The sequence below is a fragment of the Rosa rugosa genome, chromosome 7, assembly GCF_958449725.1.
Source record: "Rosa rugosa chromosome 7, drRosRugo1.1, whole genome shotgun sequence".
NCBI lineage: Eukaryota > Viridiplantae > Streptophyta > Magnoliopsida > Rosales > Rosaceae > Rosa > Rosa rugosa.
Window position 1 is genome coordinate 10455810 of NC_084826.1, and position 22892 is coordinate 10478701.

Here is a 22892-nt window from a genome sequence, read left to right on the forward strand (position 1 = left end):
AACCTGGTGAAAGTAATGGATCATTGCACAAATGACTACTAGTAAATGATGGTCAACATATTCATCTTACAGCAAAACAAAACAATGTGCATGCATCATCCAAACCCGAAGTCCTGATAGTCTTAAAGGACTGTATCAACACATTACTAGCTAGGAGCCTAAAGAGGGAGGAATGTGTATGAAGAAATTGCACTAGCTGCAATATTATAAAGCATTACAAAAATATATGTAATACAAAATCAGGGAAAGAGTTGATTCAGTTGATTTAACACGATAACATTTACCTTATTTGAAGTTATATCCTCTATTTGAACTACGAAGAGATCGTAGGAATATTATACCTCTATAGATCTTGGACCTTTGAGTCTTTTTCATGCATGTCTGCAGAGGCTTGTAAGTTGTAACAGACAACCTGCATTTTGCTAACCAATAAAGAAATGGTGAATTACGTACAATTGCAATATTCAAACAAAAACCCTCCTACAATCAAGAGTTTGATACCATGGTAGATTACTATTCATGGACAGAGGTAGCTTACATACATTCATTGAGAACGGCACGCCTGCTCAAGCCGAAAAAGAAAAAAAGCAACATAAATACCCAAAAGAAACACCTCCTGATCCCCAACTCTGAGAGCCTCTTTCGTCCGTTTACAACATCACATTTTCTAAATCAGAATTGATTTATCTGACATAGTAGCATGACAGGCAAACCTAATTGAGTGCAGATGCAACATGCATGTTTCTCATGCGTCAATAAGCACTGGATTTAATTAGTCTCATGGGCGAGGTATGCAGTTATGCCTGAAAGCCTCATGGATTATTCAGCAACAATGAACGAAAACAAAGTAAAGGAAGGAAGAAGAGGGGGAGGGAAGGAGAACAGAATAATCATATATATTGACTGCATTTTTACTTCTTGATCATGTTTTTCATTTCAGTTATGCTTTTATACTTCAACAATTTACCAATTAATGATGACAACTTGACAGGATTACCACTATACCTTTAACAAATCAAAAGATTATTACTAATAAGCTTACAAATCTACATATACGTACCCTTTTCCCAGCATCATCTGGCATTCTGTAGAACCGGAATCGTAATTTTTGGCCCTGATAGCAGCTGAATGCAAACCGCTAGCACCATGTATGTATTGAGTTGATATATGCTTTCTTAAATTTAGTTAAGTACGCAGTTGCCTTAGTCTATTCATCACTTTGGTGCAGTTGCAGTACTCACACTTTTAAACCCTCGAGTTAGAAAGACCCCCAGGATCAATTGATATCAGTGGGTAGCGAACCTCGAGAACATTTAGTCAAATTATATTTATTGCCCGAAATTCAGGAAGAGAGAAGAGATAAGAGGCCCACTACCAGCAAAAATGCTATTGCACACTGACTTTAAACCTACTGACTTTCACACTGATAAAAAATCTGTGGGATTTAGTTTCTAGCAACAGATATCAGTGTAAAATGATCTACTGGACCCTACATGAGCACATGTTGACAATATTGTCACTGAAATCTGTGTGAGATTGTGGCAAAACAGATGTCCGTGTGTCTTAAATATTTAATAGATATAGACATCTGTGAGAAATATTCTACACACTGATATCTGTGTGCAATAAAAATATATAATTTATTAAATAACTTTGTACTTACAGACATCTGTAAGAAAGTTTTTACACACAGATATTCGTGTATAATAATAACAAAAGTATAATTTATTAAATAACTTTATACTCATAGATATCTGTAACAAAGTTTTTACACACAGATATCCGTGTGAATAATAAATATATAATTTATTAAACAATTTTATACTCAATAAATTTTTATTTCTTTCCTCAAAATTAAAAGATTTATTAGAAAGAATTTCAAAACATAATATGTGAATAACAATTGCTAACAGAATTCAGTGTGAGTAAATAAATACTCACAGATGTCAGTGTGAATAAATAATCACTCACAGAATTCAGTGTGAGTAAATAAATACTCACAGAAATCAGTGTGAGTAAATAAATACTCACAGATATCAATGTGAGTAAATAATCACTCACATAAATCAGTGTGAGTAAATAAATACTTACAAAAATCAGTGTGGATTGAAATGAATGGATTTAACTGAAAAAATTAACTAGGTACACGTACATGGACGTGAAAACTGCATTCTTCTCTTTCTTGCCTTTCAAAACTAAAAAACTCCATTTATCTACTCTCTCTCTCTCTCTCTACCCGTCTGCTATGGTCTTTAATTACAGTCGAGCGTCGATATCTCCTCTCTTTTCCCAAGCCTATTTCAAATACTCAAATATCCCAATCTCTGTCTCATCTCCTTCTAATCAAACAACCACTCATATTAGTCTGTGTGGAACGCATATAGAGAAAATCCGAGCTTCCGCCCCTGCGCAGATAGATCAAGAAGAAGCAGCCCCAAACATTGAAGGCGGATCGTGTTGCTGGATCAGTTTTGGTGGATCGGAAAGGAGATGACGTCGGTGCTCCCATCGGGGTGGTTGATGATATCGTCGGTGTATGCGCTTCTTTTTGGTGGATTCACCTCTGTGATCGCTGTTTTGTTGGAGATCCTGCATGTGTTAGGTTGGATTTGGTCCGATCTGTTGGGTGGCTGGAATAGTGATGCTTGGATTGGCATTTTTCGCGACGTTTTGAAGTTGGATCTGGGCTGCAATCTTTCTTTCTGTTTATGTATTTTTTTTTTGTGTTTTGTTGTTTAGTTTTCTTATGTTGTCAATAAGTTCTACTTATTGCAGAGGTTTAATCTTCATACTAGAATACTAGATTTTATCCTTTTGTTTGATCTCTCTGTATTGGATCGAGATCTATGTTTTTGTTGGGATCGAGAAGCCTCCTTCGTATATCACTTTTATTTTTCAATAAATTGAGAAATTTTTGCTAGATATAAAGATATTTTAATTAGAATTGAAAATTATAATTCCTAAAATTTACTAAAAAAATTATAATTTCTAAAATTTACTAAATTATAAATTGTATATGGGGTTCACACTGATTTGTGCAATATTTCATTCACACTGATGTTCCTAATGGATATACAGCAAATGAGAGATTGGTGGGTCCCTTTTAAATAACTCACACGGACTCTTTTTTGTGTACGCAAAAGTCAATGGTCACCCCCCTCAAATGGGACAGAAATTTAATCCGTGAGTGTAGGGTGGCTAATGACCATCCCACACAGATTTCAGTGGGTAATGAGAGTTACACATACGGATTGAAATCAGTGTCTACTAGCTGTTTTACTAGTAGTGAGGATAATCCATCATAAATTTCATACAAATAATTATATGATAATGTTCATATGGGCAGTAACTCATTAAGAAAATTATGCTCAACCACTAGATGTAAATATATATAACGGTAAAAATAATTATTTTTAATTTGAGTTATTTTATTTTTCACCATTAGATTAGTTACTGACTAAATGAACACCATTGTATAGTTATAAACAAACACCCAAGTACATTTCGTCCAAAAAAAAAATATCAAAGTACATCCTTATCACACAAGGATTCTGCTAAAGAGTTAAGAAATTACCTCTAAGTCTCTTTTATAGATATATAACACTACTTAGACAACCAAAACAAAACCCACAAAACAAGAAAAGCGAAAAAGTTACAAAGAATTAATCACAAAGCGAGCGGCGATAGCAGCAAGAATTACAAACAACAACGTACCAGCAAGAAGTACAAACAACATCAATAGTATATGACTGTTCAATTTATTGTCCCGTACGTCCAATAATATGGGTAGAAGATGGTGGGTGAAAAAACTAAACCTTGCTCTTTTCCTTGTAAATAGTCCAATCCGCGTGTCTAAATCACTGCAGATTCGCTTAAAAGATTTCCTTGTGCTCAAAGTTGTCTCGGACTCTCGGGTGGCTCGGATCCTAAGCGGAGCTCCAAGTCCAACTCCTCAACTTCTCCACAGCCATTTGTATGACCTGCTAAATTGTCACTTGCTAATACTGGTTCTTCGAGAAAGAAAGGAAGCTGAAGCTGTTGTTGAACATCTTCCGAACTACCCATTTTTCCCTTGGAACGAACCACAATTTCATGATCTTCTGATCTAGTACTGAAAGGGTATGAAGGCTTTCTTAGGATCATGTTGGTTCCCTTCAATTCCAAGTGTGACGAAGTTTTCTGTTCGGAATTATTAGCACGAGGAGGATCATGATGAGCAGCAGTTGACGAGTTTGTCACCTCATCCGTAGAGAGTTGGTTTTGATCTTCCGAGTACTGTCTGATCCGGGCTCGATCTCTTCGATGAATGTTCATGTGTCCCCCAAGAGCTTGTGCATTCGAGAAGCCTCGCTTGCAGAAGGTACAGGCGTAGGACTTTGCCTGCCCCAAACTACTGATTTGATCGTCGGAGGTCCATTTAAGATCGAGTTTTTTGACGGAGTGATTCCTCTCCATGCTTTGATAATGGAAGGGGAAGAACAGAGAGAGGAGAAGAGGAGGTCAGGTCAACTGAGAAAACAATATCTCTGGGATTACTACTACTAGAGGAGTTACATGCATGAAGATATAGTATTTTATTTTCGGTCAGAGGAATTTTTGTTCTTATTAGTTTAATTGAGCATGGAAATGTGACATACTGATTTTTTTAGGGTGTTTCTTTTGTTTTCTTGGCCGGTTGTTTTTGGTTTTTATTTTTTTTTCTGAAATTGATGTTTATTTTGGATTCCGGCAGTATCTGTTGGAGTATAGTGGTATATATGTATATTTATCAAGGTTCTAAAAAACGTTAGGCGCTAGTCGGGCAGTGATCCAGAGACTAGCGCCTAGGGGCCTAGGTGGGGAATAAGCGGGTTTTTAATTTTTTTAATTATTTTATGACATAAACTTAATAAATAATAATTTTTAATCACCTAATATAGTAATATGCATGAATTATCTCAAGCATTCTCAGATTAATTGATAATGAAACTTAAAAAAAGTGGGCAATTAATGATGAAGCTCTAGCTGTCAACCATTACACCACTTCTTTAAAAGAAAAAAGAATAAAAACAAACCACCCCCACCCCACACATCTCATCTTCTTCATCTCTCTTCTAGTCTTCTTTCTCATCTCCTGCATCTCTCTTTATCTCTTGGTCTGTCTTCTGCATCTTTCTTCTTTCTTTACTCTCTTCTATCTCTTGAATACTAGGTTGCTTACTAGACATAGTATCGAACCCATAAATCAAAGTATCGAACCCATAAATCTTCTTGAGCCTTGAGGACGTCTGCTTTGCTGCTTGAAGAATTGAAGACTGAAACTTGAAAACCCAAAAAGTATTCAAAGCACCATGCCGGAGAGAGAGAGAGAATAGAGGGAGAGAGGCTAAGCGGCGATCGAGGTTGGTGTATAGGTTTCTGATCGGGTTTGGTTTTGTGTTTTGTGGAAGAGTTTAAAAAAAAAAAAAAACACAGAAACGCTTAATCGTCGACCGCCTAGCTCCCAGAGAGACCTGCCCAGCACCGCCTAGGCCGCCTAGGCGGCCGACTTTTTGCCCAACGCCTAGCTCGATCGACTAGGCCAGAATCGGAACCGGGTGGAGCCGCCTAGCCCGTTTTTTAGAACCTTGATATTTATACGTACTTTTTTTCCTGTATGGACCAAAGAAAAATCTGAAAATTAGTTACAGCTTTTGGACTTTCCTCAAAGTTAACATATTCTTGCCATGCGCTGAAAGTTAATCTGTTTATTATTAAAATGAATGAAAACTTAATGTAGCACTACTGAAGAGTATCTTGAACACATTAAACTCAGTGGTTACTGTTTTCAACAAGTTAAACTCTTCGTTGGAATTAGGAGCCTCTAAAAATTTATGCAATTTAATTTGTCATACTGCTGCATGTAAAATTTAAAAAACGGTAGAGATTAATTATCAACTTCTAGCCCTTAATCTTTTTGTGATTTTTTTTTAAGAGTCGGTGCGGCTGCCCTCAAGCCTTAATTAATGAAACCGTATAATACATTGGAGGGACATGATGAATATACCCCAGATTACAATATGCATCAAGAGAAGTTCTTGAGATAATAACATGAGTCTCATCTAGAATAATGTATTTTAATAAGCATCAATTAGCGAATAGTGCTTTACTAACTACTCCATTTACTTTACAACTATGGTGACATACAGAAAAATAAATACTTACTCAAAGACATAATATACCAATACAAGCAATTTTCCCACTATGTTGCCACCGAACTATAAATTCGGTGATCGATATTGAGTTTCACCATGCCATTAAGAGATTGCGATCATTTGACAAAATAAGAAACTCGCCACCTACATAGAGTAAACATGTTAATACCACTATTCTATGTACTATGTACAGCTATGTAGTTGATTTGGTGCATCTAATTAACATGTTACATCATCATATTATTCTCGGTAATTAACTGTATCCACATGAAATTAGATATATGTTAATTCAATTGATCTATGTATTCACTCTAATTATGCAACGTCTTAAGTTCATTGATAGTTGCATATCCTCTGCGGCCTTATACAAGAAACTTATGTACTAATACATGTACAATAGTTAAGACTCATCCATTGACCTCTAAACTTTAGCTTTTTAAGTACTTTAGAAGTTAATATGATCTTAGAAATTATGAATGGAAGAGAAAAAATATTAATTTTAAACTGCTAGTTATATGTTTGGCAAAAGTGTGATCTTAAATATAACATAGGTTAAAAGTCGCTCAGAACTGTTTATTTGATCACCTAGTGACTAATAAATTTATATTCACTTATTATTTTAATTTTAAACATAATACTTGATTTTAAATTTAATTGTGCATGACCATAAACTTCTTTGTGATGGACTTTGATGACCAAGTGAACGCTTGAAACATTAGATAGGAATTATATCAACCAAAACCAAAACCAAAATGTAAAATTGATTCCATTAAAGGTGTACCATATGGCTTACTAGGTATCCTAATAGCTAGGTAGACAGCTAGGTATATTAGATTCTGAAATCGGGTAGAGGTATAGATTGATATTGACGCAGTCGGATTGATAACTAGGTTTACCAGCAATAAACCTAACAAAAGGGTTCTGGAGTCCATCAGAGATAAAAGAGAAAATTCTCTATTTTTATTGATAAAAGATGAAAGATAGGTTCTGCAGCCGCATAAATAAGAGAAAAGTAACCCTAGGGCTACTAACAATGAAACCCTAAAGCCCATGGGTAAAAACGAAAACAACCCAAAATTAACTAGGAAAACCAAAACTCCGAAAAATAGAAAAATGCAGTTTTGAGGCCCTAAACGAGCCTGAAAGCCCGAAAAATGCCACATCTCATGGCGAAGCACGTCCCAATCGGACACCGAGCTGTTTCGTGTCTACTAGTCACTTTTCGTTTTCCTCCTTTAGCACGATCCAACTGTTCTTCGAATTGGGCTGTCATCCGTTCTGCATCAGATATTGACAATAAAGTTAGGATCATATAGCTAGATAATTAACTAAGAATTAACTAAGCTTGAAGGCATGAACCGAGATGGAGATATTGAGATTAAACTATATTAAGACCCATGGATGACCGATGACTTGAAAATTAGTTAGTGACATGGTAGTGGTTAAATAGTTATAATATATACATATATGGGACATGCATCACCATCCGTTGAGACTTTGGAATTTAAGCACTTATATATTACGTGCCTAACAGCTCCTAAATGTGCAGTATTTAGATAATGACACTTCCTTACGTACGGTACGTGCGGGCTGATCGATCGTATATATAATTTGTTTTTCTGATACAAATCGTATATGTAATTCAAAACCAACACAAGCAACCGCTAGTGGGTAGTATTGCAGTCAATTAGTCATTCGATCACCACCGTCCAGAATCAGAATCATGTATGACATATATTTTTTTAATAGGGAGATTAAAGTTACACATCGGCTCACTTGTTATGAGTGATGTGACATAAAAAGTTATTATATACTTAAGCAACTTTATTTATTTTTTATGAATAAATCAGGAAATTAATAAATAAATATAAAAACCTCTATGTTGACTTAAAAAATAATTAAAAATGTCCTTTGGTCAGTTGGTGTTTGGGAATATATATATACTTATGTTATACTTTAGCTAATTAGCCTTCTTTCACTTCCTAGTTCCTAGCTAAGGCTTCTACTTTGCAACAATGGGTCGCCCAAATCTTTCCATAGTGGAACTAGTAGTTGCACTTTCAGCCCAAAAATGACATTTTGATTGCAGTCATTGCAATATCAAGAGTGTCCATAGTAGTTTCAAATGTGGCCCCCTACTCAAACCCATCCAACCCAAATTTATGTTCATGCAACCTAGCAATAGTTTCCTTTTCTCCTTTTCTTTGTTTAGTTTTATTCTAACAAACTAACGCACAAAACCATGAAGATTGAGTTCATTAGAAAGGTACTGTATCACCACTAGCAAAATAGGCTGTTACACATGGAAAGTGATGTCATAGAGCTTCACAAGGACACAAATCCGTCTACAAAGTGTCATAGTGAAAGAACATAAGCAACGCTTGTAATTCATACAGAGTGAATCTGTTATTGTACCGTGTGAAACTACACTTACACACGGATTTCTATGTATTTTGATGTTTTCACATAGATTGCATATGTGTGATATTATGACATGTTTTTCTAGTAGTCTTTCAATGTATTTCGATGTATTGCATCCGGAAAATATATACGAATTTTATGTAGATATTTCGATGTAATCACACAGATTGCATCCGTGTAATATGGTGATTAGTAGTGTACTTGTGGGTCTAACTGGCCAACCCACCTAGTTAACCAGACAATTGGTCACGACCCTGCAATCACGTAAAGGACCAATGACCATTAGAAAAATTAGGTTGGGGACCTTGCTGAGCAACCCTTGAAGTAAAGGCAAAGTCAAATGTTTTACACCCGTAAGGAAGTATTTTAGTGAAAGAGTCAAGATAGAGATTATTTATAAAGGAGATGTTTTAGGCATCAATGTAGTACCTCTCTCCATGTTCATCATAAAATATCAGGATTGGTAAACCATCATCTATCTCTTCTTAGATTTTCATTTCCAACTCTCTTTCTCTGTCCTGGATATTTAGTTTCATCGGAGATTCGGAGAGAGATGTCTTCTACAAGAAAAACCATTAATCACGACCCCTTCAATTTCATTTTAGTTCCTCCGACAATCAAAGCCATATATTTTTGCTCAGTGGCTTCAGTCTCTCTCATCCTCTACTTCGTCTTATCAAACCACCCCCACTATTTCACCCAACACCATAACGTAGTGCTCCCAACCATCTTCAACCACCATACAATCACCACCGTCAATGACTCCGACAAGACAAACATTTCCCACATATTGTTCGGCATCGGAGGCTCGGTGAAGTCGTGGAACAAACGCCGTCACTACATTGACCTATGGTGGAAGCCTAATGTCACCCGCGGGTTTATCTGGCTGGACCAGAAACCCTCGCCCAACATAACGTGGCCAGAGACCTCGCCAGAGTACAAAGTCTCAGCGGACACATCACGGTTCAAGTACTCCTGCTGGTACGGTTCCCGCTCCGCCATTCGAATTGCAAGAATTGTAAAAGAGAGTTTCGAGTTGGGCGTTGAGAATGTAAGGTGGTTTGTCATGGGAGACGATGATACGGTGTTTTTCACTGACAACTTAGTTACGGTGTTAGCGAAATACGATCACAATCAGATGTATTACATTGGCGGGAATTCCGAGAGTGTGGAGCAAGATGTGATACACTCGTACACTGTGGCCTACGGCGGTGGTGGTTTTGCTATAAGCTACCCATTGGCAGCTGAGTTGGTTAGGGTTTTGGACGGGTGCATTGATAGGTATGATGCGTTTTACGGCTCAGATCAGAAGGTCCGGGGATGTTTGAGCGAGATTGGGGTGCCCTTAACAAAAGAGCTAGGATTTCACCAGGTTGACATACGAGGGAGTCCTTACGGTTTGCTAGCGGCGCACCCGGTAGCACCACTAGTGTCACTGCACCACTTGGATTACGTGGAGCCCATGTTTCCTGGCCTAACCCCGATTGACTCAGTTAAGAAGTTGGTACGTGTGTATAAAATGGATCCGGGTCGGACCTTACAGCATAGTTTTTGCTATGACTTGAGACGGAATTGGTCAGTTTCAGTGTCTTGGGGTTACACAGTGCAGTTGTACCCGTCGTTGGTGACGGCAAAGAACCTGGAAACAGCCTTGGAGACGTTTCAGACATGGAGGAGTTGGGAAATGGGTCCGTACACGTTCAATACCCGATCCGTGAGCCCGGATCCATGTAAGAGACCGCTTGTGTATTTCTTGGATCGGGTTGAGAGTATTGGTGGGGATGAGACTTTGACTATGTACAAGAGGTACGCGGAGAAAGAAGAAAAAGATTGTCTCCAACGTGACTACATTGCTGCTTTGAGAGTTCAGTTTTTCAATGCCTCAGCTTCTAAGTTCAAACCTAACTTGTGGAATAAGGTGAGAGAACATTGTGTCCTTTGGTTCATTGTTTATGATTTTACATTAGATACATTGAACCATGATATACTTATATAGTGCCTAACACGTTGGGAATTATTATTGGCAGGCACCACGTAGACAATGTTGCGAGATCATCGATGGCGGAGAAGGGGTTCAAAATGTGGTACTGCTCAAGGTCAGAGGTTGCAATTGCTTTGAGAGCGTGACTCCTCCGATCTAAAGAATATAGAGAACATCATGAACAGTGGCGGAGTCAGAATTTTAAGTTTATTGGACACAAATAGAAAATATCAAACATACAAAATTTCTATTTATTAAAACGGTTATTGTCATCGACGTGATTTCATGTTTTAAAATCGTTTTAAAACAGTCTCCTTATCTATATTAGTTAAATGTTTTTTTCGCAATAAATGAAATCAAACAATCATTTGTTTGCAACAATATTTAATTTTCTTTTAAACGAATATATTAAGCAAGAAAAAGAGTACAAGTAGAATTGAAAATAGCATAAAAATATCACAACAATATTTGATTTTCTTTTAAATGAATATATTAAGCAAGAAAATAGCATAAAAGGTACCGCTGCAAAAGAGAATTGAACTGGGGACCTCTATATTAGCATAGCCAAGCCTAACCACTGCACCAAGCTAACAATACACGATTGTAGGTAACTGAACTTGATTTGTATGTTGAGAAGTTGAGTGGGGCACGGGACCCACTGGGTCCCCACATGCCTCGTCCCTGATCATGAATTATTTCGGTTGCGTATAATAATAAAAAGTTAAGAAGTATTTATCTTGTCTCGGCCTCTCTCCAAAGAAGGTGTCTTAAATAACGACAAATTATATGTTGATAGATTAGTTCATTGGCAAACTTAGCTAGGGTTTTGATAATTTTTTTTTTTTTGGGAGCTTTGGGCAATTGAGCTATATTATTCCAAAGAAGAAAGCTTACTCATCCAATTAATCGTATTTCAATGATCCAATCTCAATATATACTCAACACACATTTAAACATGCATTGACCGAGTGTAGCATGTAATTTGTCATTAAAGTACTAATTAGATATTTACGTTTTCTTTTTCCTACAATAGAGTACGTAGCTAAATATTTGCCAAAATTTCTTAAACAGACTTAGTTGTGCATTAAAATTAGTAAGAAAATTGTAAAGAGCTAAGCATACGGTAGTCAATGATCGAAATTGCTTAGGAAAAGCTAGGATAATGGTAACTAAACAATCTAAATCCATGAATCCAAGTATATGTGTACCTCTATAGCATAAAAATCAAGCTGCAAAAAGTGTAGATAGGATTGATCATGGGACAGAATAATGAGTATGGCAAGCTCCATACTTTGAATTCTCTTTTAACTAGTCTCCCACTCCATTGAGGTTAAGGCCATACACGTCATCAAATAAGTCAGCAATAATGCTATTCCCAATGATATGGGACATTGGGATAATGAAAATGAAGATGTTATCGTGTCACGTCCTATCCCCAACTAAATGGGGCAGAACCGCAGAAGATATTTTGAAACATTTTAAGTTTTCACACAAAGGAAATAATTGCTTCTATAATTGTTGTCACATGAGAAGGTTCTTGAGTTCTCTTTAGTTGTTTCCACAACGAATGGGTGATTTGTTTGGTGGCTGGGAGTTCAAGATTTTTTTTTTCATTTTTGTGGCTGGTATTTGGTTTACGAAGTTTGAAAGGTAAAACCACTCCAACTCTAGCCGGTTATTTTAGTCGTGGTTTACTGTTTACATCAATGTTATTTATGCCACATGACATGAAGATATAGAACAACTGTTCAAGTGGTTTTTTTTTTGTTTTTTTTATGACAAAGAAGTGTCGAAGTGTTAAACTATGGGCTCATCAAGTTTGTGTGTATCATGTACATAGGTACACATTGAAGTGATTGAACCTTAAACTAACAATAAGGAATGATACACAATTCTACATACATTATATTCTATATAATTAGTGTAGTTTATTCAGATAAATTAAATTTGTTGACCAAATAGTAACATTATAGATGCAATATTAAATAAATAACATTTAAACATTAACTGAGTAAAACTTCTCAACCTTAAAAATTATGATATTGATGCCGTCAAAAAATTACAGATGGTTTGTGGACACAGAGACGCTTAAACCCTAACCTCAAATGATCGAGTGCCGGGAACCCTCCATTTTGTTCCTTTTCAAGGGAAAACCCAGAAACCTCTATAAGTTTCTAAGCAAAACCCATGTAGCCCATAATACCCGCCACAAATCCAAAACCAACGTCCATCTCAACAAGACGCAATCCGCCACGTAATACCGCCAATCCCAACTCTGTGGCCGTTGGGAATTCGTAAGCCAATTTCCATGATCTCATTTCACTTTCACTTTTTTCTCATCACAGTGATCACACTCCTATAAATTCTTCAAATTGCCTTCTCTGTTTTCCCAAGAGACAAATCTCGCAGACAGTTTTGCCTAATTCAGTTTCACTTCCTCTTGTTCCTTCAAACCCTCCATTAATTTGATAGCAAGCTTTCGACTTGTGCTGCAATCAATGGCTGCTTCAATCTCAACAACCATCGGAGCTGTTAACAGAGCACCGGTACTGTGGGATTTTCCCGCCCTTTTTGTAACCAACCCAACTTTGATTTCCTTTGATTTCGTCAATTAAACTCATCAATTTGAAACATTTATACCCTTTTCTCATTGTTTTCACTTTCTCTCTTGACTTTTGGGTCTGATACACTGATCTTTTGCCAATTTGGTACAACAAACTTTCTTGCAAGTTTCTATTTTCGACCCTTTTAGGTTGTGATACTGGTTTTCCATGTTCTGGGTCCTTGATTTCTTAAATTTTGCGGATTTTTTGGTTATTGGTGCAGTTGAAGTTGAATCGGTCAGGTGCTTCATCTTCATTTCCGAGCTCTGCTTTCTTAGGCAAGAATTTGAGCTCCAAAGTCACCCAAAGAAGGACTTCATCTCGGAATTTCAAAGTTGCTGCAGAATACGATGAGGAAAAGCAGACCTCAAAAGACAGATGGGGAGGACTTGCTTTCGACACTTCAGATGATCAGCAGGACATCACCAGAGGAAAGGGAATGGTGGACACTCTGTTCCAAGCTCCAACTGGTAGTGGGACTCACCATGCCATCATGAGCTCCTATGATTACATCAGCACTGGTCTTCGCCAGTAAGTACTTGATCAGGTTTTAAACATTTGAAGGACGCCAACTTTCTTGATTTTGATCCATTTAAGTCAATTGGTGCTTTTGAAATTTGTTTCAGGTACAGTTTGGATAACGTTATGGATGGCTTCTACATTGCTCCAGCTTTCATGGATAAGCTTGTTGTTCACATTACTAAGAACTTCTTGAACCTGCCAAACATCAAGGTTGGTCAATTTTTTTTGGATCTTGATCCAAATTTGTTTGCTTTGGTTTCTAATGTAGCTAAATTGTTTGGGGTACTCATAATTGCTGTGACAGGTTCCTCTTATTTTGGGTGTCTGGGGAGGCAAAGGTCAAGGAAAGTCATTCCAATGTGAGCTTGTTTTTGCCAAGATGGGAATCAAGTATGCAAATTTTCAGCGCGTCTTTCTTTCTTCTGCTTCCTTGCCTATGAACTTGGTTACTGTTTAGGATCAACTAAGTTGGAATTTAATGACTAATTTATAGTTACTAAACCATGTTATAATGAATATGAATACTCAGCCCTATTATGATGAGTGCTGGAGAACTGGAGAGTGGAAATGCAGGGGAGCCAGCAAAACTGATCAGGCAAAGGTATCGTGAAGCAGCAGACATCATCAGCAAGGGCAAAATGTGCTGCCTCTTCATTAATGATTTGGATGCAGGAGCTGGAAGACTTGGTGGAACTACTCAATACACCGTCAACAATCAAATGGTGAATGCTACCCTTATGAACATTGCAGACAATCCGACCAATGTCCAACTCCCTGGTATGTACAATAAGCAGGAGAATCCCCGTGTTCCCATTATAGTCACCGGAAATGACTTCTCCACATTGTATGCCCCTCTCATCCGAGATGGACGTATGGAGAAATTCTACTGGGCGCCTACTCGTGAAGACCGAATTGGTGTCTGCACAGGAATTTTCAAGACTGATAATATTCCTACTGATGACATTGTCAAGCTTGTTGACACCTTCCCTGGTCAGTCAATTGGTAAGTTTTGCCCACTCTTTGACACAAATTGGTACACGAGGCATCACAAAACAAACCACAAACAAGAGATTGATATCATTGTGTTTGCATGTAGACTTCTTCGGTGCCCTCAGGGCAAGAATTTATGATGATGAAGTGAGGAAGTGGGTTGCAAGTGTTGGAGTAGAAGGTGTTGGGAAGAGGCTTGTTAACTCAAAAGAAGGACCCCCAACTTTCAATCAGCCAAAGATGACACTTGAGAAGCTCCTCGAGTATGGAAACATGCTTGTGCAAGAGCAGGAGAATGTGAAGAGAGTCCAACTGTCTGACAGATACTTGAAAGAGGCAGCTCTCGGAGACGCCAATGACGATGCCATCAAGAGTGGCAACTTCTATGGTTAGGCTCTTCATCCTAAAGGCCTTGATGATAGGGTTGCATCTGGCTTTAGGATTTATAGAGGAACAACAAACTGAGGAGAAAGTATTAAAGCCATTTTAATATTTGTTTGGATGCAGGCAATGCAGCTCAACAGATTAAACTTCCTGTCCCTGAAGGCTGTACTGATCCATCTGCTGCAAACTTCGATCCCACAGCTAGGAGTGACGACGGGAGCTGCCTATACCAATTTTAGAGTTGTAATGTAGGGATTTAGCATATACTAAAATGAATGTGCAGCCATTCTCATGCTTCAAGTCAGCAGTACATGTGTTCAGCCTCAATACCTGTCAGTTAATCTGTAAGGTAAAGATTTCTGAGTAAAATATATCAGAGTGATGAAAATTAGTCAAATACCATAAACATATAGAAGTGTTCAACTAAATTCTGCTAGTCCTACACCAGTGTGTACCAAAAACAGCAACATGAAAATCTAATGGAGAGGCCCATGCTTCACAGTTTACATTTTCAAAGAGGTCCTAGGTTCAACCAGAGGACTCCTTCTGATGCCAATCATTCAGTAGTCTTAAACTTTCTTGTTTTGAGTGGTTTGCCCTTGTTAGTCTGAACAACTCAGGTCTATTGGGATCAGGATGAATTGCTTGGCCCTAGCCTATTAAAAATCAATTCATCAAACTACAAGATGAACATAAAATGTAGAATAATACTGTAGTGGTGTGTGTATTATTAATCCATTATGCAACCCTATCAATTACAGCCAACCAGAACAGAAAAACAAAACCAAAAACAGCACAAACAAAGACAATACTGTCTTCTGTAAGACCCATATGAAATATTACGCGATCAGTTATGAGAAAAGTAGGCACATGATTAAGTCCAATTGTGTCTGAAACTCTGAATAAACGTACCGGTATCTGTTTTATGATGAAGCCGGTGCGATCTACCAACCCATTATCCCCATGGTTTTGTACCTTATAGCAGTTGGAAATGTCGTAATGTGTGTCCCAATAGAACCAAATGTGCTGTGCCCTGTGCCACAAAACAAAAGCTACAGAAAATTGGGTCTGAACAATTGTCTTAGCAGGGCAAGTGGGTTTTGTTTTAATCCCCCATTCGTTTCTAGCGTCTAAGACATGCACATCTGCAGATTCCTTGATATCTAATCTGGAGAAAACTTTAATGCATGTAGGTGGTATTATTGGACATGTCCCTTTTCATAAAGCGAGCATGGAATCATTGCACCTTTCCATCAAGTCTATTAGACTTTGCACATCAGAATAAAAGGAAAAATTTGCCAAAAAAGATTAGGCAAGCATTGTAAAATAAGCTCTCATCTGGAATTAGATTATGATATAAGCTCTCATTTAGAAAAGGAAATCAATAAATTTTTTACACAAGCTCATCATCATGGCATGCGCATGACAAGAATTGAAGCGAAGTCTATATCATCATATTCCACAGGATCTGTTTATAGACATCATATGAGGTTACTTGGTTTTGTTTAATACCGAAAGAATGAAGTTTGGCCATAAAAATGGTTTAGTGATTAAACAAACAAGCACAGTTTTGTTTCTATAACCTAAAGTTTTGTCCCCAAGTCTAGTTACAACCCCAGCCCACATTTTTCTAATATAAACTGGGATAGTGGGTATGAACTTTGTAGTCCTTCACCTACAATCAAGTTAGAAAAGCATAATGACTAAATAAATTGTTTAGTGCTAGCATTGAAGCCTGTTCCCCTCGGCATTTTAAAGAAGGGATCTTGACCAAAAGCCCCAAAATGAGCTAAAGTTATCCCACTTACCCCAGCAACAGATTTTTATTCCCACATACACAATTTAATAGGAAATGACCATTTTGCCCTCAACCCAATTAAACAATTACAACCACACCCACTCAACACCAATCTCTCTCTCATCCCGATCTCTCTCTGCCCCTCCCTCTCTCCCTACTGACCTCCGGCTCCGGCGCACGACCCAGGCTTTCTCTCCCCTCCGGCTCCTGTTCCGGCGCTGGACCCAGGCCGTCTCCCTTTCCTCCAGGCTCTCTCTCCCCTCCGGCTCCGGCTCCGGCGCACGACCCAGGCTCTCTCTCCCCTCCGGCTCCGGCGGTGGTCCAAATTGGAGTCGACCTCGACGATCATAACAACGACCAAGAGCAGATTATCGCCGCCGGACTTTAATAAGGACTATTCGAGATTTACAATGCTAGGGACTATTCGGGTTGGGGGTCGGGTGATCAAGACCCGGGTCTGATCGTGCTCAAGGTAGAAGGGCGGATCGGAGGTGTGGACAGAAGGCGACGACCCTGGCTCTTCCAGGTTGATTTCAGAGGGCCGACGGGTTTGCCCAATTCGTGGTGGCCGGTTGCAGGATGAGATGCAGCGGTGACTGACCTCCGCAACGTCACCGAGCAGATGATCCCAGCCGGGTACTCGAGGGAGTGCATCCAGGTCTAGGCACAAATCATCCGGTCGAAGCTACCTGAAGGCGACGAAGTAGCTCTGCTCGAAGCTACCTCTCTGGTAAAAGCTCCGGTCGGACCACCGGCGAGAAACGCAGCTCTTGAACCTGGGTGCCCAAATCAGATTTTTTTTTTTTTTTTTTTTTTTTTTTTTTTTAAGTAACGGGACAGAAGGAAAGAAAATAAATTTTGAATGTCTATTGGGGGGCAATAGACGTCTATTGGGGGGCAATATATGTTTTGAATTGATGTAATTACCTCATTTTTTTTCTTTAATCAAAGTTTTATTTGTCTAATCTTAGAAAAATTAGTTCTCATTCCGGCTACCGAAAGTTCTATTAGGGGGCAATAGACGTCTATTGGGGGGCAATATATGTTTTGAATTAATGTAGTTACCTCATTTTTTTCTTTAATCAAAGTTTTATTTGTCTAATCTTAGAAAAATTAGTTCTCATTCCGGCTACCGAAAGTTCTATTAGGGGGCAATAGACGTCTATTGGGGGGCAATACATGGTTGATAGACGTCTATTGCCCCCAATAGACGTCTATTGAGGGGCAATAGACATCTATTGCCACTCTATTAGGGGGCAATAGACCTCTATTGGAGGGCAATAGAGGTTTTCAGAAAAATCCGGTGGGCGGCGGCCGGTGACCGGAATCCGGCGAAAGTTGGCCGGAATCCGGCGACCGGTGACCGGATTCCGGCGACCGATGACCGGATTCCGGCGGCCGGTGACAGGCTCCGGCGAAGTCTCCTATGGTTTCTCTCTCTTCCATTTTCTCCCTCTTTCTCTAAGTAACAAAGGGGTGAGGGGTAAAATGGTATTAAAAAAAATTAAAAACAAAAAAAAATATCTTAATGGGGTATTAGGGAAGACTCCCTTAGAGTGTATTGGGTAAAAGAGAATTAAAAAAACTTAATGGGGTTAGTGGGAAAAAAATCCCTAGAAATAGGGTAAATGGACAAAATCCCTTTAAAGAATTAAGATTCCTATCAACTTGGTACTAAACAATTAGCATTGAAGTTTTTTTTTTTTTTTTTAACTCGGGCGCATTGAAGTTTCTTGACAAGCTAAACTTTCAACAGTTGAGGGTTAAGTTTGGTCTAACCCTCAGCCCACTCAGTTGAGGGTTAAGCTAAATAATTAGCACGCTACCTAACCTTTTTTTTTAACAATTAGCACGCTACCTAACCTTTTTTTTTAACAATTAGCACGCTACCTAACCTTTTTTTTCTGGATAACGTTCTACTTCAACAAGGATTGCCCACCAAATTTCAATGGATAGTGAAAGAAGGAAAAAGGCAAAACCAATCAGTGAAGTTTACCTGTTTTTATTACGAGGGGGTCAAAATCCAAAGAGCAAAGAAGAAGAAGACAATTCACATAAAACGTCATTAGTATGCCGATCGGCTCACCAAATAAGAGGAAGGGACATACTTGTAACTATGCGAATTTCTGACGTTGGAGTCCATCTTCTATAGCTCTCTACCTGCACAACATATTCCTTATAGAGAAACTTCCAGTAATTCATAGGCTGCTTTTTGTCACTCTCTCACTTTATCTTTCGTATATGATGGCCCATGTGCCCAATTAATGGGTGTCCTCAATTGACTAAATTCTTCATTGCTCTAACAAACACACTGTCATTCTATTATTCTTTTCAGATTCAACAAAAACCATCTATACCATGCTTAGACTTTCCTCATAGGACAGCCCAGAATTCCAATCCCACCAACCTCGTTCAAACCCTTCCTTAGTTACTGCAACTGTGTGGATCCAAATGCTTTGAAGCTTGCACCTGACATGGCAGATCCTCTGATATTGTTCTGTGCTCTTCTTCTGCTCTCAATACCAGTTTCATCTCAGGTCAGTGAGCTCTTCTATCCTGGTTTTAAACATGTGGGCACCAACCTAACCTTGGCAGGAATAGCAGAATTTGAAAACGATCTTGGCATTCTCAAATTGACCAATGACACCAGTAGATTAATGGGTAGTGCCTTTTACACTTCCCCAATTCGATTCAAAAACTCCACAAATGGCAAGGCCTTCTCTTTCTCCACCTCATTTGCTTTCACTATAGTTCCTGAGTATCCAAAGCTCGGCGGCCATGGCTTTGCTTTCACAATCGCCCCATCGAAGGATCTCAATTCTCTGCCTAGTCAATATCTAGGTCTCTTCAATGGCAGTGATATTGGCAACTCGTCCACACACATCTTTGCAATCGAATTCGACACAGTTCAAGACTTGGAATTTGGAGATATTAATGACAATCATGTAGGGATCGACCTCAACAGCTTGAAATCAAACGCCTCAGCTGAAGCTGCATATCACACAGATGCTACAACCAAACAAAACTTCAACCTCAAGAGTGGGAAAGCAATCCAAGCCTGGATAGACTATGATTCAGCTCAAAATGTAATCAATGTCACAATCTCACCACTCTCTTCCAAACCCAAAACCCCACTAATTTCTTTCCATGTAGATCTCTCCCCGATTTTCGAAGAGTTCATGTATGTTGGGTTCTCAGCTTCAACAGGTCTGCTTGCCAGCTCCCACTACATTCTGGGCTGGAGCTTCAAGATTGATGGACAGTCCCAACCCCTTCATCTGGCCTCTCTTCCTAAAATTCCAATACCCAGAAAAGATCACACAGCTCTGAAAATCGGAGTCTCAGTCGCAGCCATTGCTCTCACTCTATCTGTAATCTCCATATCCATCTACTTATTCATCAGGAAGCTGAAGAACGCCGAGCCAATCGAGTCATGGGAGCTCGAGCTCGGCCCACACAGATACTCCTACCAAGAACTGAAAAAAGCCACAAAAGGGTTCAGAGGAAAAGAGCTCCTCGGCGAAGGCGGGTTCGGCCAAGTGTTCAAAGGAACACTCCCCAATTCCAGAACACTAGTAGCCGTCAAGCGAATCTCGAACGATTCGAAACAGGGCCTAAGGGAATTCGTAGCGGAAATCGCAAGCATAGGTAGGCTCCGGCATAGAAATCTAGTCCAATTACTGGGATGGTGTCGCCGGAGAGGCGACCTAATGCTTGTCTATGATTACATGCAAAATGGAAGCTTGGATGCTTATTTGTTTGATGAACCGAAATGGGTGTTGAGTTGGGAACAGAGGTTTGGGATTATAAAGGGGATTGCTTCTGCGCTTCATTATCTACACGAAGGGTTTGAGCAGGTTGTGGTTCACAGAGATGTCAAGGCCAGCAATGTGTTGCTGGATAGTGAAATGAATGGGAGGCTCGGGGATTTTGGGTTGGCGAGGCTGCATGAACACGGGTCGAACTCGAACACGACTCGGGTCGTGGGTACGCTCGGATATTTGGCTCCGGAGATGCCGAGAACCGGGAAGGCGAGTACGGGTTCGGATGTGTATGCGTTTGGCGCGCTTTTGCTGGAGGTGGTATGCGGGCGGAGGCCCATTGAGCCCAACGCGAAGCCCGGGGAGTTGGTTTTGGTAGACTGGGTTTGGAACAGGTATAAAGAGGGGAAGGTACTTGAGGTGGTGGATCCCAGGCTTGATGGGGTTTATGATGAGCGGGAGGTGGTTATGGTGGTGAAGTTGGGGTTGATGTGTTCGGCCCATGGGCCGAGGGCCAGGCCCAATATGAGGCTGGTGGTGAGGTATTTGGACGGGGAGGTTGAGATTCCGGAGGAGGTGAGACCGCCGAGTGGGTCCCATGTGGCCGGGTTTGATGACTTTGTGAGCTCGTTTGCGTCGTCTTCTTCGTTTGAATGGTTTGATAGGATGAGCTGCTACTCTAATAAAGAGATGGATGCTAGTTTTGCTTCTCTTTCTACTTCTCCTCTCTATCTTCTTCATGGGCAAACCAGATAGAATTCAGATTTTTTTCTTTCTATATTATCCGTTTTTGTGTTTTTGGTTTCTTTTATGAGGTTTTGTTGATGAAATACTGTTTGAAATCACTGGAGTGAAAGTTTACATGCAAATATTTGTACCCAAGTTCCTAAGGAACATAAGTATAGAGTTTGGTTTCAACAATTAATTACGTCTTCCATCCTTTAAACCCTTGAGAAACAATAATGAAGTTTTTAGTAGATGGTAAATAAGCGCTTACTACATCATTCTCGAGTTATAGCGATGGCATGTTTTGGATTGCTCAATACAAATGTGTGTTGCTAGTTAAAACTCAATATGAGTTTGATGGTTTCGTTTACTACCGTTCAGAGATAAGACTCTTTCTGAACTTGAGTGTGTAAGTTACACTTTGATGCACAAATATGTGCAGAATGTATTGTTGCTTATTTTTCGCCATATTTACAACCTTCCTAACATACACATCACAAATGACCTAGCTTAACGTATCAAATTATTTTTTGCTAGTGTTGAATTTTTATGATTTAGATTTGCAACTTGCAAGACCAAGAATTTTGGGTTAAGTTGAAGCTGATCCATATTTCTTGATATAAGAATGTTTGATGTAGTTTTTGATTTGTTTGAGGTGTGCTATTCTGGAGCGTTTTCCCTCTTCAGTTTGCTCGAGCTTAATTTTCGATGGCATCCTGTTTCAGTTGTAAAATGAAATTCATATTTGATATAATGTCGTAATTGTTGGGATGAGGGTGACAATGGCATCCAACCCTTGACTCCAAGAGTCCAAGTGTTAATTATGTCCACTCAATATGTTCTTCTCGAATGTCGGCTGCATTGATTTTTTGGCTAGTAGGATCCGATGACTTGGAAGCATATGCAAAGACTAAATGAGGGGTCTCATAGTTCACAAAGACTAGTGACTAATACGTGACATTGACTACATGGGATAGAATTAAGAACAGTAGCTAGCCATGTTTTTCCAAGCTTAGCGAAATGCAAATAGTTATAAATAATGCTTGAAATATAATCCAAACCAAATAATATTCGAAACCAATCAATGCTCGATAAATGAAACGATAATTAAATAAAGAGTTAATTAGATTAAAGTCAAAAAATTAGACTCTATATTGGTTGTAGTCCTCATCAATTTTTCTTGTTAATTGCGGTCCAGTGACTCAGCTGCCACCTCAAGTCCACTCACAGTTTACACAATTCTTGCATAAGAATCTAAAGAATCAACTGTTGAAATTATTGAATTAGGTCATATACTAATGTACGTAAAGTAATAAAAATTCTCAAATTCTTAAAGTAATTATGTGTATTTACACACACACGCACAAAATTACAAGTCAATATCTTCAGGAAATGGAGAATATGCCGTCTTTCCTAGTGTGAGAGATGGAAGTGGCGCAAGCAATGCCATGTGACATTGATTGATAGTGAGATTAGAGTAAAAATTTGGACAAGTTTAATTGATTAATCAAACAAATCGATACAAAATTGTAA

The 22892-nt window shown here is 38.9% G+C and overlaps 4 protein-coding genes across 4 annotated transcripts; 3 read left to right on the forward strand and 1 right to left on the reverse strand.

The window, feature by feature from the left end:
- Positions 1 to 3489: 3489 nt before the first annotated feature.
- Positions 3490 to 4553, reverse strand: LOC133723717 (transcriptional regulator TAC1-like). The gene has a single exon (XM_062150596.1). The coding sequence runs from the start codon at positions 4453 to 4455 to the stop codon at positions 3892 to 3894; it is 564 nt and encodes a 187-aa protein (XP_062006580.1). The 5' UTR covers positions 4456 to 4553; the 3' UTR covers positions 3490 to 3891.
- A 4485-nt stretch (positions 4554 to 9038) lies between these two features.
- Positions 9039 to 10856, forward strand: LOC133722521 (uncharacterized). The gene is made up of 2 exons (XM_062149404.1): positions 9039 to 10512; positions 10622 to 10856. Exons 1-2 carry the CDS (start codon positions 9148 to 9150, stop codon positions 10733 to 10735), a joined length of 1479 nt encoding a protein of 492 aa, XP_062005388.1. The 5' UTR covers positions 9039 to 9147; the 3' UTR covers positions 10736 to 10856.
- A 2069-nt stretch (positions 10857 to 12925) lies between these two features.
- LOC133722314 (ribulose bisphosphate carboxylase/oxygenase activase, chloroplastic-like) lies at positions 12926 to 15590 on the forward strand. Its single transcript, XM_062149195.1, has 7 exons — positions 12926 to 13121; positions 13402 to 13709; positions 13805 to 13910; positions 14005 to 14090; positions 14230 to 14702; positions 14797 to 15078; positions 15198 to 15590. Exons 1-7 carry the CDS (start codon positions 13074 to 13076, stop codon positions 15311 to 15313), a joined length of 1419 nt encoding a protein of 472 aa, XP_062005179.1. The 5' UTR covers positions 12926 to 13073; the 3' UTR covers positions 15314 to 15590.
- Positions 15591 to 18991: 3401 nt separating this feature from the next.
- On the forward strand, positions 18992 to 21629 carry LOC133722452 (L-type lectin-domain containing receptor kinase S.4-like). The gene has a single exon (XM_062149344.1). The coding sequence runs from the start codon at positions 19347 to 19349 to the stop codon at positions 21387 to 21389; it is 2043 nt and encodes a 680-aa protein (XP_062005328.1). The 5' UTR covers positions 18992 to 19346; the 3' UTR covers positions 21390 to 21629.
- The last annotated feature ends 1263 nt before the right edge of the window (positions 21630 to 22892 follow it).